This window comes from Macaca nemestrina, chromosome 7, assembly GCF_043159975.1.
Source record: "Macaca nemestrina isolate mMacNem1 chromosome 7, mMacNem.hap1, whole genome shotgun sequence".
Taxonomy (NCBI): Eukaryota; Metazoa; Chordata; class Mammalia; order Primates; family Cercopithecidae; genus Macaca; species Macaca nemestrina.
The window spans coordinates 47,313,284-47,331,024 of record NC_092131.1 but is presented as its reverse complement, the minus strand read 5'-3'; the positions used below and the strand labels follow the sequence as shown (position 1 = coordinate 47,331,024).

The 17,741-nt window shown below is 43.4% G+C and overlaps 1 protein-coding gene across 2 annotated transcripts; it reads right to left on the bottom strand.

Moving 5' to 3' along the window:
- Window positions 1-1,683: 1,683 nt before the first annotated feature.
- Window positions 1,684-16,734, bottom strand: LOC105473659 (SIX homeobox 4). 2 transcript variants are annotated; one of them, XM_011727573.2, is made up of 4 exons: window positions 16,653-16,734; window positions 15,612-16,444; window positions 12,149-12,834; window positions 1,684-6,661 (listed from the first exon to the last, which is right to left on the bottom strand). In XM_011727573.2, exons 1-4 carry the CDS (start codon window positions 16,653-16,655, stop codon window positions 5,865-5,867), a joined length of 2,319 nt encoding a protein of 772 aa, XP_011725875.2. In that variant the 5' UTR covers window positions 16,656-16,734; the 3' UTR covers window positions 1,684-5,864. The 2 variants fall into 2 exon arrangements, with proteins under 2 accessions (XP_011725875.2, XP_011725874.2); XM_011727572.2 differs by lacking the exon at window positions 16,653-16,734 and having other exon boundaries at window positions 15,612-16,572.
- Window positions 16,735-17,741: the final 1,007 nt, after the last annotated feature.

Sequence of the window (17,741 nt, the reverse complement as noted above, 5' to 3'; positions counted from 1 at the left end):
CCCTATGTCTGGAATGCTCTTGTCTAGGTCTTGCTGGCTGGCTTCCTCTTCTTACTCAATTACCTCTGCTGAAATGTTACTTCCTCAGAGAACTTCCTTGACCAATCTAATGTATGTCTCCCATTCTAACATTTCATATTAGCAATTTCATTACTCCTTGTTGTCAACTTTATAACACTGACCATTATCTGAATGTGTCTTGTTTATTCTTTACTATCTACTGTATTAGAAATGGTGATATGCAAAGGTAAATTTTCATTTATTGCTTCTTTTTTTTTTGATACAGGATTTTGCTCAAGTGATCCTTCCGCCTCTTTCTGCCTCTTCCTCCCAAATACTGAGATTACAGGCCTAAGTCACTGTACTTGGCCCATTTATTGCTTCTTAAGGGCAAGTGAACAAGTGGGATGGAACCGTATAGCTGAAGGCTTTGAATTTCCACTGAGGGTTTTCATTTAATTTGCTAGTTTCTGAGGAGCCACAGATGTTTTAAGTAGAGCAATGATCTTGTCAAATTTTAAAAAATATTTGGTTAATGTTCTAAAATGTAACCACTTCATGATTGTGACCCTAAACTCATTGACTGAAACACTGTTCATGTTAACTGGTTTACTTACATATAAAATTGTTAAATGAGCAGAATAACAAGAATATAAAAGCCTAGACACAGTATCTGAAATTAACTTGATGACTTTAACTAGTTTTACAGAATTGTACAGTTGGTTTCCAATCTATTTTATTAACCTCCCCTTCTTTTCAGTGTAGAAGCATAGAAAACCAGGTTATATAATTTTAAAATTAGGACCAAACTGTACCAAGGCCAAATTTTATATATAGTCAGCAGCAATGCAGTTCTACTCGTTACTTTCAGTGAAACTACTGGTGGAGCCAACTGTGATGGTACCAGACTTTGGCTAATGGCAGTGCCCTAGGGATGGGTGATATTGAGTTCTTTCAATAAGGTTGAAAATAGGAGGTCTTTGGACCCTTCAATTTAATTCCATTAAACCCTACAGAGTAACTGCTGTGTGCCAAACATCACGTTCATTTCTCGGGACAAAAAAAAAAAAACTGGGAAGGGGAAGGTACACTTCTTCCTTTTAAGGAGGATGCAATCTAATAATTTCCCTCTATGTAGTACAGTTAATTGCATAATTATGCACAAAGACCAATGAAGGTTATTTTTCCAAAATCACTCCAATTGGCCTTATAACCATTTGTCAGATTTTGGAATGTTTATTTTTTCCCTTCCTCTTCTTCCCTTTTCCAGGGATAAATAAAACCAACATTATCTCTTGTTTCTTTTCTAGTAAGATGAGTCATTCATATTTTAAAAAACACAGTATTGCTGGGCGCGGTGGCTCACACCTGTAATCCCAGCACTTTGGGAGGCTGAGGCAGGCAGATCACCTGAGGTCGGGAGTTCGAGACCAGCCTGACCAACATGGAGAAACCCCATCTCTACTAAAACTACAAAAAATTAGCTGGGTGTGGTGGCACATGCCTATAATCCCAGCTACTAGGGAAACTGAGTCAGGAGAATCGCTTGAACCTGGGAGGCGGAGGTTGCGGTTGCCATTGCAGTCCAGCCTGGGCAACAAGAGTGAAACTCCCTCTCAAAACAAAAAACAAAAAACAAAAAACACCACAATATTCCCCAAATAATTTTCAATGCAAGATATGTATAAATATAAAGTTTATTCAGCATAGTGTTTAGAAAAATAAGTTCACATCATTTCAGAAAACAAATAAACACTTAATTGTCCAGGCATAAACCCCCATTACAGTACAACATACATACTTTAGATCTCTTTGGTTGGGTAATTAAGCACAGAAATGTTCTGGGACATGCTCTGTGTGCCATCACCTAACAGTGCAGTAAAGACTCTGTTACCCCACCCCATGATATACATTCTGTATAGAGTTTCTCTTTGTGTAAGGCACAGTAAAACCATATTGAGTATATAATTGGTTGCCTCTAAACATACAGTACATGCAACAAAAGAATATTTTTGAGAACCCTGAAAGCCAAAAGTCACATGCTATATAATTTTGATTAATAAAATGTATGATGATAAATTAACATGAAATGTATCAATTAGATATAAAGTAACTGCTAGGCTCTATTATCTAAGTTTTACAAAGAGTTTAAAATATCTTTTGTGAAATGTAATTATTCTCCCCATAGTTTTCCTGAATTATTTTTATTATGAGATGATCTGTCAAAACATTTTAAAGAATGAAGAACCTGTGGCTATGAACTAATGCACGCTTGTCTAGCATGTAGCAGGGCAGGCTGCCACACATGCCCAATAATCCAACTTTTAACATGCAAGATACAAGGGCATACACAGAGAGATTTAAGGTCAGTGTGCAATTTAACTATGGATTTTTACCTATGGCTATAGTATCTACCTGCCTTTCGTAACACAAGAAAGGCACTGAAACGTGTACAATTTAAAAAGTCTTTTCATTACTATAAATATACATGAGATATAAAGCAGTACAACACAGGTGCTCTTGATTGATTGAGGAACAAATGCACCTTCTCTTTAAACAATAGACTGTCCTTTACTAGATTTAACTAAGAGCTAAATGCCAAACTCTGGCTGATAGAGTGCATAGATAGGCTTACACCAAAAATCCCACAGCCAGCAGCATGGGTTGGGTTTTGCAGGGAGTCATTTACCCCTATTTTGATCTTCAGGGATCATTAGAGGGTCATTTGCAGCATCTTCAAGCATTGGTTTATGTAAGAGTGAAATTCTGCCACATGAACTCCAAGGGTTCTGGGTCTGGCCCTTGGTGGCAAAAGACATTTGCAATTCTGTGCAAGGAGATCGTGGGGTTTATCTTACTCCATTCACATATACATGGGCTACATACCAACTGGCCCTTATTCTACTGAAAGAATAGAAAAGAACAATAAGTTCTTTACAATGTGCATTGATTCTTACCTGGTATATTGTGTAGCTACCTGAAGTAATTGTAGGGTTATAATTACATCATGGTGGGCATATGAATGGGTTTCCTAGGTAAGTCTTAAGTTTTGTGCTATCTTTTCTTTTTCATAAGGGAGAAAAGAGGAAGAACGCGGAATAAAAGAGAGGCTTATTATATTTTTGGAAAACATATAAAACATTTCCAGTTGTATATATGTAGCATATATAACTTTAAAAACCTTCCCATCTCTCTTATTGGATGGGTATTTGAAAATAACAAACTCTTGATATCTGCAGCAATCAAGTGGAAAACATCATTTTTATGTAAACTACACTACAGAGCCATGTAATTAATCTCAGTAACAGGATCAGCACACACCCAAAGGAAAAACAAGCTCTGTAAGTTGTAGTAGAGTGGAAAAGAACTCTAAAACACCTGACTTTGTAAAACAAAACAAAAAACATCTAGCTTCATCAGTTTAGGAACATTCACCAATTCTATAAAAAATGATGGGAGAGGAATTCTTCATAGGGTTCTTCATATATGCCTGCAAGTTTCATTTATGATAACAAAAGTTAAATCCTCTATGTCCCTTATTCAACATGCTTGATTGATTGACATGTAGAGAACTAGAGTGGGCCCTTTGTTCTGATCTTAAAAAAAAGCAAGATGTAGCCAGGTTCGGCAGCTCACGCCTGTAATGCCAGCACTTTGGGAGGCCGAGGCGGGTGGATCATGAAGTCAGGAGATCGAGACCATTGTAGCTAACACGAAACCCCGTCTCTACTAAAAATACAAAAAATTAGCCGGGCGTGGTGGCAGGTGCCTGTAGTCCCAGCTACTCGGGAGGCTGAGGCAGGAGAATGGCGTGAACCTGGGAGGTGGAGCTTGCAGTGAGCTGAGATCACACCACTGCACTCCAGCCTGGGCAACAGAGCGAGACTCTGTCCTCCCCCAAAAAATAAAATAAACTAAAAACTAAAAACTAAAAAAGCAGGATGTGCTAATATCTAACATCTTTATGTTCAACAACTTTAAGTTATATCTGAAGAAATTATTTTTTCACTTTTTTTTTGCTTTTCAGAGACTAGAGAGTAACTTTACTCACTACATACATTTATTTGCATTGTTACATCTTGTGTTCAGAGTCTTGATAAAACCATAGCCACGGCTTACAACATTAGTAAACAAGCTTCTTACAGAAACCCAAAATATTGACTTTTAAAGAAGACACGATAATATAGTGCAAACAACAGCCATTGTGTCAGAGTGTAGCCACTGATCCAAAACAACAGCCATTGTGTCAGAGTGTAGCCACTGATCCAAAACAACAGCCATTGTGTCAGAGTGTAGCCACTGATCCAAAACAACAGCCATGTGTCAGAGTGTAGCCACTGATCCAAAACAACAGCCATGTGTCAGAGTGTAGCCACTGATCCAAAACAACAGCCATGTGTCAGAGTGTAGCCACTGATCCAAAACACAGCCATGTGTCAGAGTGTAGCCACTGATCCGAAACAACAGCCATGTGTCAGAGTGTAGCCACTGATCCGAAACAACAGCCATGTGTCAGAGTGTAGCCACTGATCCGAAACAACAGCCATGTGTCAGAGTGTAGCCACTGATCCAAAACCTTTGGAACCACGTTTCAACAGTACAGAGTCTTGCTTGATAGAATTTACATATTTTCTTTCCTTTAAAATGCTTTTCACAGCCTGTATAATCAATTTTACATGGTATTTATAACTTTCCTTGTAAAGCATCAACAATTAGTTGTTTATCCATTTGTGATAAATACCGTATATAATATTTAGTGAAACTTAAGTTCTTCAGATTTAAAGCAATTTTGTGGTGAAATTAACCCTGTTAGATAGTAGAAAAGAACCATCAGTGCTTCTGTTGACACTTCTGTACCTTACTAATAAAAAGGCCACAAGGTAAAAAGGCACATAGAATTCTATAAAAAACATATTTAAATGAATCAGAGTTGCTAATTAAAGAACAAGGATGTGAAAAAAAGTACCAAAATTCCAATATTGGGAGTTAGATTTCCTGTTTCAGTGTTATTAATATTGACCTTAATAGATTCCTGGTAAAAATCATTATTTTTAAAATCCTACAAAAAGTAAAACTTTGTTGGAAACAACTATGTTCACTTCCTGTTCAAACAATAAAAATAAATTAAACAGTAAGAAAACATATTTTTCAGTTCATAGCGCCTGAAGAGAAACATATATAGTATAAATAAAATTCACTGTAATTACTCAAATCCTGCTTACAGAACTGATATATTTACATTCATACTGAAGTTTCAGAGTTTTTAGTGGAGTTCCGCACTTTCTCAGCCACACTGAGCTATTAGAAATCACATTTGGAAATGTGTTGAGACTTAACCCAAGACTTTCTCAAAAAATGCTGAAAAAGAGGTGTGTGTGCATATATCTATGCATGCTACTTAACTTTAAAAATATGTACCATTTATGTTTCTTAACCTTTTCAATGCCCATGGAGTAAAAGTAAACAAAAACAATTGTATTATTTCTAATGGTCTGCAGCTATCTTTAATTTTCTATGTTAGGTGTATACATTTTTTAATTTAAAAAACTATCAAGTTCCATTTTGACCTTAGAATTATAGAGTCAACTAAATGATTCACTTTGACTTGACACATTTCACCTTGTTCCTTTGTCTCCATCTATTTAAAAGAGAACATTTATAAGTGAACAAAAAGGCTGCAATAATGCAGTTCTACTTCTGTATACTTAACTGTGATCTTCATGCAGATCAATCTAAAGTCTCTTGTATGCATATACTTGCAAAACTAGAGTGTTTTCCTTTAAATGGGAAAATGTTTTGTGTCCTTGGGGCTTCATGAAAAGATTTGCCGCTGATGCCAAAAAGAGGTGAGGAGGAAATAGAGTTTATAAGTCTTGCATATCTTCATCCAGCTGGACAGTCTGGAGCTTGGCAAGTTCTTTTTTGTCTGTTTCCAGGTCTTCACAGACAGTATCAACCATGCCATCTAAGACATACTTGGATTTAGAGTCCAGCATCATTAAGCTACTTGTTGCTTTGCTCTCAGAATTTGGTAAGAAATTCTCTTTCATGTTAGCTACCGACTGCAGAACCAAACGCTGTTCTTGGACAAAATCCTGATGTACTGCTGGGGAGGGGTGACCTACCTGATCTTCAGCTGTAGGAACTATTTCCCCAAGGGCAGCCTGAGTCATAGGGACTGACAATAGGTCTTGACCAGTAATAAGGGAGCAGTTCTGAAGAGTTGCATAGTTAGTGTTGCTGACAGATGTCACAGCAGATTTGCTTGCCACCGGTGCAGACATTGGTTGGCTATCGGCAATGTCATGGTTTAGCTCAGTGGGATTTAGTAGTGTAGGGGGACTGAGAGAAAAATTGTGAGTTGGAGATACATTAACTAATGAGGAGGCCAGTGGATGGAGGCCACTCCCCGAGATGTTTTCAGAAGACAGGTTTGCATTTACTTGTGCATTCTGATTGACAGGCATCAACTGAGAAAATACCAGGCTCCTCTCCAAGCCTTCCTGTTTCACAGATCCTATAGTCTGGCTTGTATTAGGAACCGTGTATACCACTGCACTGGGAGCAAGAGAGCTCAAGAAAACCTTTCCTTGCTGAACTGTGGCAGACTCACTTGTAAATGTACTCCCATCTGAAGTGCTTGAACTTACTGAGATATTACCTAGAAAAAATAAAGTACTGATTATCATTGATGGAAGTGACAGAGAAAGAAAAAAAGTTACACACACATGGTTTTTTCTCAGCTACAGTATCTATAAAGAAGCAACACTTCCATACAATAATTTAGCCCAATTCTGGTTCAGAATTACCTTGAGCACTTAAAACTACAGATTCCCAGGCTCTACTCCTTGAAAGTATAACTTAGTACATCTTAGAACATCTGTTTTTACCTCTCCAAGTAAATACGTATATATATTTTTTTGTATAGAGACATCTTTTATTTTATGTTTAACCACAACAACACAGCCAAAAAAACTACTTGCATTCCTGAGTCGCAGGTGTGCCTGTTTCCCCATCTTTCATCAGCTTCTTAGAAAACACAAGTGATTTCCAAACCTTTACTTTTTATGTCTCATGACCTCCAATGGTCTTGAGGATAGAACATGTTAAAGGTTCTGTTGCTTATTATTTCTTTTCTTTTTTTTTTTTTTTGAGACGGAGTCTCACTCTGTCGCCAGGCTGGAGTGCAGTGGAGCGATCTTGGCTCATTGCAACCTCTGCCTCCTGGGTTCAAGCGACTCTCTTGCCTCAGCCTCCCGAGTAGCTGTGACTACAGGCATGTGCCACCACATCCAGCTAATTTTTGTATTTTTAGTAGAGACAGGGTTTCACCAGGTTGGCCAGGATAGTCCCCATCCTTTGACCTTGTGATCCACCCGCCTCGGCCTCCCAAAGTGCTGGGATTACAGGCACAAGCCACAGCGCCCGGCCTATTTCTCTTTCTTTAAAAAAAAAAAAAAAAAATTAGATTCAGGGGGCATGTGTGCATGATTGTTACACGGGTATATTGAGTAATGGTGGGGATTTGGCTTCTAGAGTACCCACCTTCCCAAGTAATTCTGATGACCAAGGGGGATTGAGAACTACTAGTTAGAAGCCAAGTGTGAAAAAAAAAAAAAAAAAAAAATCTTTTCCAGGTTCTGATTCACTCAAGTTTCTGTTTCATCACTAGTAACTTGACATCTCTCAATTAGTTGATAGTTATTGCTGGCTCTGCCAGTTAGAATTAGAAAACACAAATGCAAAATGAAATGCCTTCATTCAGGACTGACTGCTCAGTAACTGACATAAAATATAAATAAATGGCAGTGTAGAACATACCACATAAAATGAGTTACCTGGGGCTTAAAACTTAACCATATAAACCTGTACAGACAAGTTGCAAACTTTCACCAATATAGCCATAAAGTAATGTCAAGTCGACAAAACATTCAAAAGCTTTTTTTGCCTTTTGTTGTGCCAGTTCTGAATTTTCAGTGTTGTAGTAATGGGAACAATTAATGGTAATATGAAATGTGCTTTTTAAAATACAGATTAACATAAAGGATCAGAGCTAATGCTTCTCTAAAAGGTTTGTATCTTTTGAGGCTCTTACTATAATGGTCTATAGAGACCAGAAGTAGAAAAAGAAATGTTAAGTAGAAAGCTAAGATGTTCAAATCAGATCACTCAGACAATGTAGATGAATTAGACCCCCTACTACCATCAAATAAAACCCTTTTTTTCCTGATTCCTCACATAGGCATGAGATGATGGCAATTAGATAATCTAGGACCTCAAATATGGTCACTGAAGGAAAGGTGGATTTGGGGGAACTTTTGTGCCTCAACCTGAGTAGCTGGGATTACAGACGCACGTCACCACGCTTGTCTAATTTTTGTATTTGTAGTAGAGACCAGGTTTCACCATGTTGGCCAGGCTGTTCTCAAACTCCTCAGTTCAAGTGATCTGCCAGCCTCGGCCTACCAAAGTGCTGGGATTATGTGAATGAGGCTCACTGCAGCCTCCATCTCCTGGGCCCAAGCAATCCCTCCCACCTCAGCCTCCCAAGTAGCTAGGACTACAGGCACGCACTACCATGCCCAGCTAATTTAAAAAACAATTTTTTTTTTTTTGAGACTGAGTCTTGTTCTGTCACCCAGGCTGGAGTGCAGAGGTGCAATCTTGGCTCACTGCAACCTCCGCTTCCTGGGTTCAAGCAATTCTCCTGACTCAGCCTCCCGAGTAGCTGGGATTACAGGCATGCACCATCAAGCCTGGCTAATTTTTGTATTTTTAGTAGAGACGGGGTTTTACCATGTTGCTCAGGCTGCTCTCAAACTCTCGACCTCGTGATCCACCCACCTTGGCCTCCCAAAGTGCTGGGATTACAGGCATGAGCCACCATGCCAGGCCAATTTAAAAAAATTTTTTGCAGAGATGAGGTCTCACTATGTTGCCCAGGCTGGTCTGGAATTCCTGGGTTCAAGTGATCCTCCTGCCTCAGCCTCCCAAAGTGTTGTAATTACACGTGTGACACCACATCTGGCCTCAGTACTTTTATGAGAGAGCAGCCCAATGTTAAAGGTAATTAATTCACTGAAAACATCTTCCTTCCTGAAGTATTAGAATATTGTGATTATATTATCACCTCTATTGATAAATTAGTGCCACAGGGCTGTTTATGTCTTCCAAGTATTTTTAATGCAAAGGAATGTCTTCAAGTAAAAAGAAAACACTGTATGTGAACTCTTTTAAAACATTTAACTAGAAAGTTTAATCACAGAAATACTGGTGTTAAGAAAAACATTTCTAGGTATGTTTCAGTTATTCCCTAACATACATTTCTGTTTCAGACCACACATATGAAAAAACTGCTTTTATTTGAAAGCACTGACTTCAACTTAAGTATGCTTTTAAATTCTTATTTTTATTTTTTATTTATTTATTTATTTTTAGATACATGGTTTTGCTCTTATTGCCCAGGCTGGAGTGCAGTGGCGTGATCTCAGCTCACTGCAACCACCACCTCCAGGGTTCAAGCGATTCTCTTGCCTCAACATCCCGAGTAGCTGGGATTACAAGCATGTGCCACCATGCTCGGCTAATTTTTGTATTTTTAGTAGAGACGGGATTTCACAATTTAGTTAAGCTGGTCTCGAACTCCTGACCTCAGGTGATCCACCAGCCTCAGTCTCCCAAAGTGCTGGGATTACAGGTGTGAGCCACCGTGCCTGGCCTCTAAAATTCTTGTAGGCAACTGATTTGTGGCAAAATACATCTCAAATAGATGTTTAGTTTGTTGTGTGTGTGTTTATGAAATTGTTTGCCAATGTATGCATGAACAAAATGATTAGTTATCTTTTTATAGAGCCATAAATAGCATAATTACATGCAACATTTTCCCCAACTGCTACTGAATATTATAAATACTTCTGAATTTGTAGAAATTATAACATATATAAAAGAAAAGAGGATTTGATCTAAAATTTGATTTTTGAGCATAACTACAACTGAAGTAAAAATTGAACAATAATTTTAAGATAAAAAATCCAACTGAAAAACTATATAGGTACAAAGCATTACTTTGTAATGATAAGAAAAAAATCAGGCCGGGCGCTGTGGCTCATGCCTGTAATCCCAGCACTTTGGGAGGCTGAGGTGGGCAGATCACAGGAGTTCAAGACCAGCCTGGCCAACATGGCCAAACCCTGTCTCTGTTAAACATACAAAGATTAGCCAGGCATGGTGATGCACGCCTGTAGTCCCAGCTACTAGGGAGGTTGAGGCAGGATAATCATTTGAACCCGGGAGGCAGAGGTTGCAGTGAGCCAAGATCGCGCCACTGTACTCTAGCCTGGCTGACAAAATGACTCGCTGCCAAAAAAAAAAAAAAAAAAAAAAAAAAAAGATGGTAATCATCATCATCATCATCATTATCATCTTAGTTGCTCAGACTGTGAAGTGAGTAAAAGATGTAGATATTCTACTTTTCCACATAAATCCCAGCTGTAGAAAGATAAGTCTATCTTGTCTAGACATTTTAAAGAATGGCTCAGTATCTGTGAGAAAAAACTGAAACCCCAAAATACTATATTGAGAACTGCAGTACCTAACTACCATGTAGAGATGTTGCTTGCTGGATTAAACTTATCTGGTTAAACTTATCCTTCAACTCAACCAGACGGTCTAAGGATTGACAGCCTTGTCATTTGATCTCAGTTATTTTAACTGAAAATGCTATTCTTATTCCTATTAAATGTCCCGTTTAAAAACTTAGCTATTAGTTCGTAAGAATTTTCTATGGCAGTGCTCTTCTAGATTACACAATTAAAAGTATTTCTGCTTTTCTCCTTCCCCAACATACATAACATTCTTTCTGCTCAAATTTGTTGCCTTTAAAATGTGACCTGTTTGGAAATTTTCCAAACGAGAGAAAAGGTGTTAGATCCACATTAAATTATTAGCAAACTAAGCACTTTGGCTTCCCCTGTGGTTTTCATATTTTTGCCCTATGTTGGATAGTAACTTAGCTTAACTCTTTCCAGAACTTGGAACAATGATGAACTGAATAGTATGCTGCAGGACTGTCTTGTTTTACTACCATTTTGCCTAAAGATATGCAAATGTACAGAATGAAATTTAGAACAATTTTTCCATTAATTCCTTCAATAAGCTGACATAGACCATAGTTGTGGTAACAAGACAGTTGTGCATAAATTGATTTTTTTTGGGGGGGGGCGTAAAACCATCTTATAGGAAGCAGACCTTTAAAGCCAACAATTACTACTTTGGTTTTATAAAAATCTGGATTTTCAGATGTGCCTACAAGAAGGCAAACATGCATTAATATCTACCACTCCTGAATTCAAGGGATTATGCAAACTCCACTGCCAAATTCTAACCATTTCTATTTCTTTAAAGAGAAAATGACATAGAGGATCCAGGCTTGCTTAAAGTCAGTGAAGAACTAATATATCAGCCTCAGTTTTCCTGAATTTCATTTAAGTGCTTTCTCTGGAAGATTGCTGTCAGTAAAGCCACAAACCTATAAAATAAGGCTTACTGTTATCTTCATAAATAAACCCACACATTTAGGGGGTGAGTATATATGCTGAGCGATAGAAATCCAATGGCATATTCCTCTGATTTTCTTTTAGGTCTGTCAGTCTTCATTATAGGAGGAACAGGATTCAAACATAATTGATCCAGTCTTTTTAGCTTGTTCTTCTAAAACATTTTTTGGTCAAATAAATAATGCTTAGGTAAAGTGTATGCATTCTTACCAACTGCTAGACTAATTTTGTGTTCTTATCAATTTTATTAATTTTTAATATTAAAATGCCAAGCAGTGAGTTATTTTGTAAGCACTGATTGACTTATCATATTTCTGTAATTGTAGAACTGGCAGGACTTGCTATGAACTGTATTTTTCCATTCAGTTGTTAGTAAAATAAAAGCCCATCCTCATGATGCAAGGGAATAAAGCAAGTTGGATATTACATGGGTATTCTGAAAGAGGAGAATCACATCAAGGCTATTCTATAACTTCGGCAGCTAATAAGGTACCTGAACAGAAACATCAATTATAGCTATCACCAAATGCGTCACTTACAGCAACTGATGAACACATTTGCTGGTGCATTAAGGTACCAAATGAGATTGTTACCTTGTGAAGCTGCCACGGACACAGTGGGCAGCTGCAGAGAAGAGAATCCAATGCTCCCATTAAGGAACTGGCTGTTTGTGCCGGAATTGGGGATCTGGACAATGCCATACTGGTTAATTTGCACTGGTGTAGTAAAAGTCACTACAGAACCCCCATCTTGGGAAGCCACTGTTTGAATGCCTTCTCTTTTCACCTCATTGCTGGGTATCAGGCCTGGGAATGAGACAGGGACACTGGGGCTGTAGGACGTGGTGGCTGCTGAGTTAGCAGAACTCTGGAGGACTTTGAATTCCTTCACATCCTGGGAGGTAGACCCCAGTATGTCAGTCATGGATACACCATTGCTCACAATGTTTGATGACATTTTTGGTGGGTTCAATGCCACTGCCTGTGTATTTCCCACATTTAATCCATTAAGGATAACTCCACTGGGTCCCTGAATAAAAGAATTTCCATTAAGGAAGACAGGTGAAGTACTTGCAGGTACCAAGCTTCCATTCAACAGAACTCCAGAAGAGCTTAATGATATCTTAGCATTTCCAATTTGTTGCATATATACTGGCTCCATATGACTGGAAAGGCTGAGGTTGGTGATGCCATCAGATGAACTGGAGAGTGGGTGAGGAGATAAATCCTCATGTCCCTTGCTGGATTCATCTTCAGTGCTGGGGTTGCCATCTGACTCACTGTATGGAGGGGGAAATCAAGATGTTCAGAAGGTCGGGGGATGACATTCTACATAGTACCACTTGTTTGGAAAACCAGCTTCTAAATCCATTAAAGGCAGTATTTAAGGAAAGCACAGCAGGATGTCTGCTAGTCCTATTTAAACTAAGGGGCCTTTCAGCAGATTCTGACCAGCCAGAGAATCTGGGAAGATAAACTCTCAGATCCCAATCATTTAAAATAACAATAAATTCAGGGAAAGTCCAGAGATCTGGAAGATGTAAATTCAGCATTACAGAAGAGAATATTTGATTTTACAGTGCAGAAGTGCTATTCCTTACTGCTAAATATGCTGCTACTGACACCATAGAAAAAAACGCCTTAGATGAGGTGGTCAGCCTTTCCTGTTTAGGAACTCCTTCCCCTCCCCTCAAACCAATTCAGATTAGTGTTATCTTGGAGGTAAATGAAACTGCCAAAGGAGCAGGAGGTGGGAAGTGTTCGGCTTTTCTTTTTTGGTCAGTTAGTTAACAAGAGATCGTTTTCTCACCTGCTCCCAAACTTCTACTCCACCAGACTGACAACTCTCTCATTCAACAAAGTGGCTGTCCTTGTTGTAGGAAAAGGCACTTTCAACCCAATAACAGTTACGTGCAGTCGCCTTTGAATCCAAAGGAAGCCAAAGGGGCCTATTTAACAAACACCATCCAGTGCCCTGGTGAGGTGGGAGGGAAAGGGTGTGGGTCACTCAGAGGCCTTTTAACTATTAGACCTCTTCCCCAATGTCCTTGGTCCCTCGGTCCCAGGCAGGGCCCTGTTCCTCAGCTCTCTGACTTGGGAGAAATACCAAATCGGGGTTGGGGGGTGGGTAGTGGTGGGGGTTTCCCATTTGGTCTGAGGCTGGGAGGGAGAGCAAAGGAGAGCAGAACAGAGGCGTTTTGGAAGCGCGACAGGACTTGGCCCAGCAGAGGATCCGACATCCCCGCAGTGCCCCGCGGTCGGTTCGCTTTCATGCCGAGGATAGGGGATTACCCGGGCTTTGGGCTGCGGGGCCAGGAACGCAGAAAGCGCTTTGATTTACGAGCTGAGGCTGAGCCGCCGTCGCCGTCTGCGAGGGTGACTCACCGGGGGTGCGGGTGGGAGGTAGATCCGGAGAGGGGCCTAAACCAGGCAACTGGGCCGGGGGCGGGGGGTGTGGAGTTTATGGGGTGGGGGGGACAGAGAAGCCGGCAGTGGGGCGTGGGGGAGTCCCAGGGAGCGTGCCGGGCCCGCGAGCGGAGGCGGCGGGGCAGCTGGCCTGCTCGCAGTGCCCCCTTCCCACCCTCTGCCCCGGCCCTGCGGATTCCGTTGGTCCCCGAGCGCGGGACCCGCGGCCTCTAGTGGGCGCGGGGCAGGTGGCTCGGCGTAACCAAAGCGCCTTCTCTGGACCTTTCCGCATATCTGCGGAAGGCGCACGCACATCCTGGTGCACGTTTTGTTTTGGTTACCGCAAGGGCCAAGCAGGGCACCGAACCTCCCTCCCAGCCTTGGGCGAGGAACGCCGGAGCCCAAGCCGTCGGACCCCCACAGGGGCCCAGAAGCGGCAAGGGCGGGCTGAGACCGGCTCTGGAATGTGCTGGGTGATCACCTTCACCTGGCCCAGGCGGGCTGGATCCCCGGCTTCCAGATTGCTTCCCTGAGTAGAACCTTCGAGCTGCTTTTGGATTCTTTCTCTCCTATCCCCGCGGGGCTGGAGACACCAGGTCTTTAGGCGACCTTCTCCTTACTTTGTTTCGTCCAACAAAACACACAGACGCACACACCAAGTGTCTGACTCGGGAGAACGCACAAAAGAGGTGGAAAATCCGGTATTTTCTACCAGAGGGGGAAAACAGCTTGCCAGGCAAAAAGCTCAAACCCAGTGGGGTGGGAGCACAAGGACGGGCACTAATAGCGCCCCTAACTCCTTTGCTGCCGCCCGCCGTAAGCTAGCCTGCCACCCGCCCGTAACTACCGTACCGGGAGGGAGTCAAGCAGCGTTCGGGGGCCGAGGGAGGAAGCAGCCCTTCAGCCCTGCTACCCCGGCTGCGCTGAAATCCGATCCTAAGGAGTTCAGAATCAGGTTTCAAAACATGACAGAGCCGAGCTGCACCAGCACCCCACGTTGCCGCGGCCGCGAAGGGAACCACAGGGGCAGGGTGAATGATTAACTCTGTCACATGAAACCTCGACGTTCCGAGACCCCTTCTTCGCCGCCAGCCCCAAAACACTCTCTTCCCTCCAGAGCAACCACCGCGACCTCCAACGTAGGCACTGGGGGCGGCTGAACCCTGGGGATCTGGGAGCGTGCGCGCGCGCCAGGCCCGGTGTGACCCCGCGGAGGTGCAGACCCCGGCCGGCGCCGGCAACCTCCGCGGGCCTCGGGCAGCAGGGAGAGCTACGGTGCCGGCGTCCACACTCGCTTCCTTAGCCCCGCCAGAAGCAGGGAGAGGGTGGCAACTTCAAAGCCAGCTGGATGGGGGTGGGAAGCCGGGCAGCAGTGACCAGCCGCGGTGGGGGCGGGGACTGAGACCTAGGCGGGCGACCAGAAACTTCTAGGGGGAAAGGGGGAGGGTAAGGAGGGAGGTTCCCCCGCCCTTCGCCTCCGCCGCCCCCCACCTCCGCCGGCAGGGAGCGAGGTGGGGGGCGGGGAGAGGTGGGCAGCCGGACCAGGCTGGTGGGGAAGGTAAGCGCCATGTTTGCGAGCACTTGGAGGAAAAGAAAGCTGGGAAGGGGGTGGGGGAGAGGAAGGGGGAGGAGGAGGAAAGTTGGCGCTCACCTTTTGGACTGGGTCTCGGAGGGGTTCCGATCCCGCTGCCGGCGGTTCTTGAACCAGTTGCTGACCTGGGTGAGGGAGAGGCCGGTGATCTTGGCCAGGTGCCGCTTCTCGGCGGGCGAAGGGTAGCGATTCTGCTTGTAGAGCTCCTTGAGCGCGTTGCGCGACTTCTCCTTGAAACAATACACCGTCTCCTCGCCGTCCCAGATGGTGCGGGGCAGGGGGAATTTCCTGCGCAGCCGGTACTTGTCCACCGCTCCTAGCGGCCGGCCGCGGGCTCGCTCGGCCTCGGTGTAGCGCGCCTTGTACCAGAGCTGCTGCAGCAGCGGGTGGTTGGCCGACTCGAAGCTGTGGCTCTCGAGGATGCTGTAGAGCTCGGGGTAGATGCCCTGGTGGAAGGCCACGAGCGCCCGCGCCTTCAGCAGGCTCTCGTTGCCACGTAGCAGGTCGCTCTGGGGCAGGGACCACAGGAACCGGGCCAGGCGGTCCAGGTTGCCCCCCTGCTGCAGTGCCTCGCACACGCAGGCGACGTGGTCGGGCGAGAAGGCCAGCGGGGTCTGCGCGGCGGCTGCAGCGTGGTGGTGCCTGCCCAGAAGTTCCGAGTGGAGTTGTACCTGATCCGCCGCCGCTCCGGCCGCCGCCGTCGCCACTGCCCCTTCCTCTCCGCTCACCCTGGCGGCAGCGGTCGCGGCGTCCCCCGGCTCCAGGGGAAAAGGGGCTGGAGCCGGGGGGCTCAGCTCCACCGCCGCGCCCCCCGCCACTTCTCGGTGCGCCTCCTGCCCTTCTGAGGCGCTTTCCATCCCATTCTCCTGCTTGATGTCCGCCGCACTTGCGATCTGCCCGGTGGGGGAGGAAGAGGACATTTTTTGTTGTTTATTTTCCTCCCTCCCTCACTCCCTCGCACTCTTTTCCTCTTTCTTTCCCCCTCTCTTACTCCTCCTTCTTCGTCTCCCTCCCTCCTCTCCCCCTCCGGAAAGCCCACTCCCTCCCTCCTGGTTTCGGCTGGATCTGGCCGATCAGGTTTCCCCCCGGCCACGCAGTCACCATTAAGATAGCTGCTAGAGCAAAGTAGTGTAAACGGATAGCTGCTTTCTGCCGTTCCCCCAACGTGACTCCTCCGGTTGCTGCATACTATATGGCAGTGGCGGCCGGGCCGGCCCGGCCGAGCCACCTCATTGGCTATTTCGCATTCAGGGGGAGGAGGAGACACCGTTTCTATCCCTGTCGATCACCCGCCTCCCACTCCACCCCTTGCCTTTCCCTCTCCCCCTGACCCCCAGGCACCTATACCTGAAGGAAAACACCGACATTCTTTCCAAACCACGCTCCTGGGCGGGAAATTACCTAATGTGGCCTGAAAACTGGACAACTCTTTCAAAGAGAGGCCCTACGATTCCAGAGGGAATATTAATTGTGTGTCCTTAAGGTCTAGATAAATTTTTAACAAAGAGACCACCCTCAGCATCTAGATGACAAAACTTAAGAGGACAATTCAGAAGTCCCCCACTATCTCCCTGTTCCCCATTCCCCCTCTTTTTGGATGTCTTTATCAAGGATTTTGTATTCGAAAGGGTCAAAAATAAAATAACACTAGGAAATGTTCTAAGGGGCAAGCATTTAAAGTAAATTAAAATTCCAAAGGGGGAAAAATGCTTGAAAACCTTATAATTAGCAGCATAAATAGCCCACTGAGAAGACAAAAACAAGAAGCCTTCAAAAAATGCACTTAACCTTAAGCCACATGGAGGGTTGGCAACCCAACTGAGTTGAACATGATATAATTAAACATGTAGAATATTAAACCATATGTTTATCCTGGATGAGTCGTGTGGAAGAGATCTAAGCTTTAAATTATACTAACGATATGGAAATTTAAGTTTTCTACATGAACATTTTTAATGTAAGTATATGAATAGTTTTTTTTTAAAGACGATAGACTAGAAACACTGTATGTGCGGGTGTCATCTAGATCAGTGCAGGATCAGAAGCCCTTTTCCACAGCATAGACAGATGGAAGATTGCCCTCTGGTTTGATGCTGAAGTGGGGGTAGAGTCTTTTGTTGTTTGCAGTTGTGTCTCTTTCCTTTGTAATTTGCACGAGATCTTAATTCCAAAAAGGATAATCCATTTCTG

What these genes read in the sequence shown, in the direction of transcription:
- LOC105473659 (XM_011727572.2), bottom strand. Translation starts at nt 16,471, where the DNA reads ATGTCCTCTTCCTCCCCCACCGGGCAGATCGCAAGTGCGGCGGACATC. An exon ending in TCCGAGACCCAGTCCAAAAG is followed by an intron (nt 12,835 to 15,611) that starts GTGAGCGCCAAC and finishes CCCTCCATACAG; the next exon opens with TGAGTCAGATGGCAACCCCA. An exon ending in GTCCGTGGCAGCTTCACAAG is followed by an intron (nt 6,662 to 12,148) that starts GTAACAATCTCA and finishes TATTTTTTCTAG; the next exon opens with GTAATATCTCAGTAAGTTCA.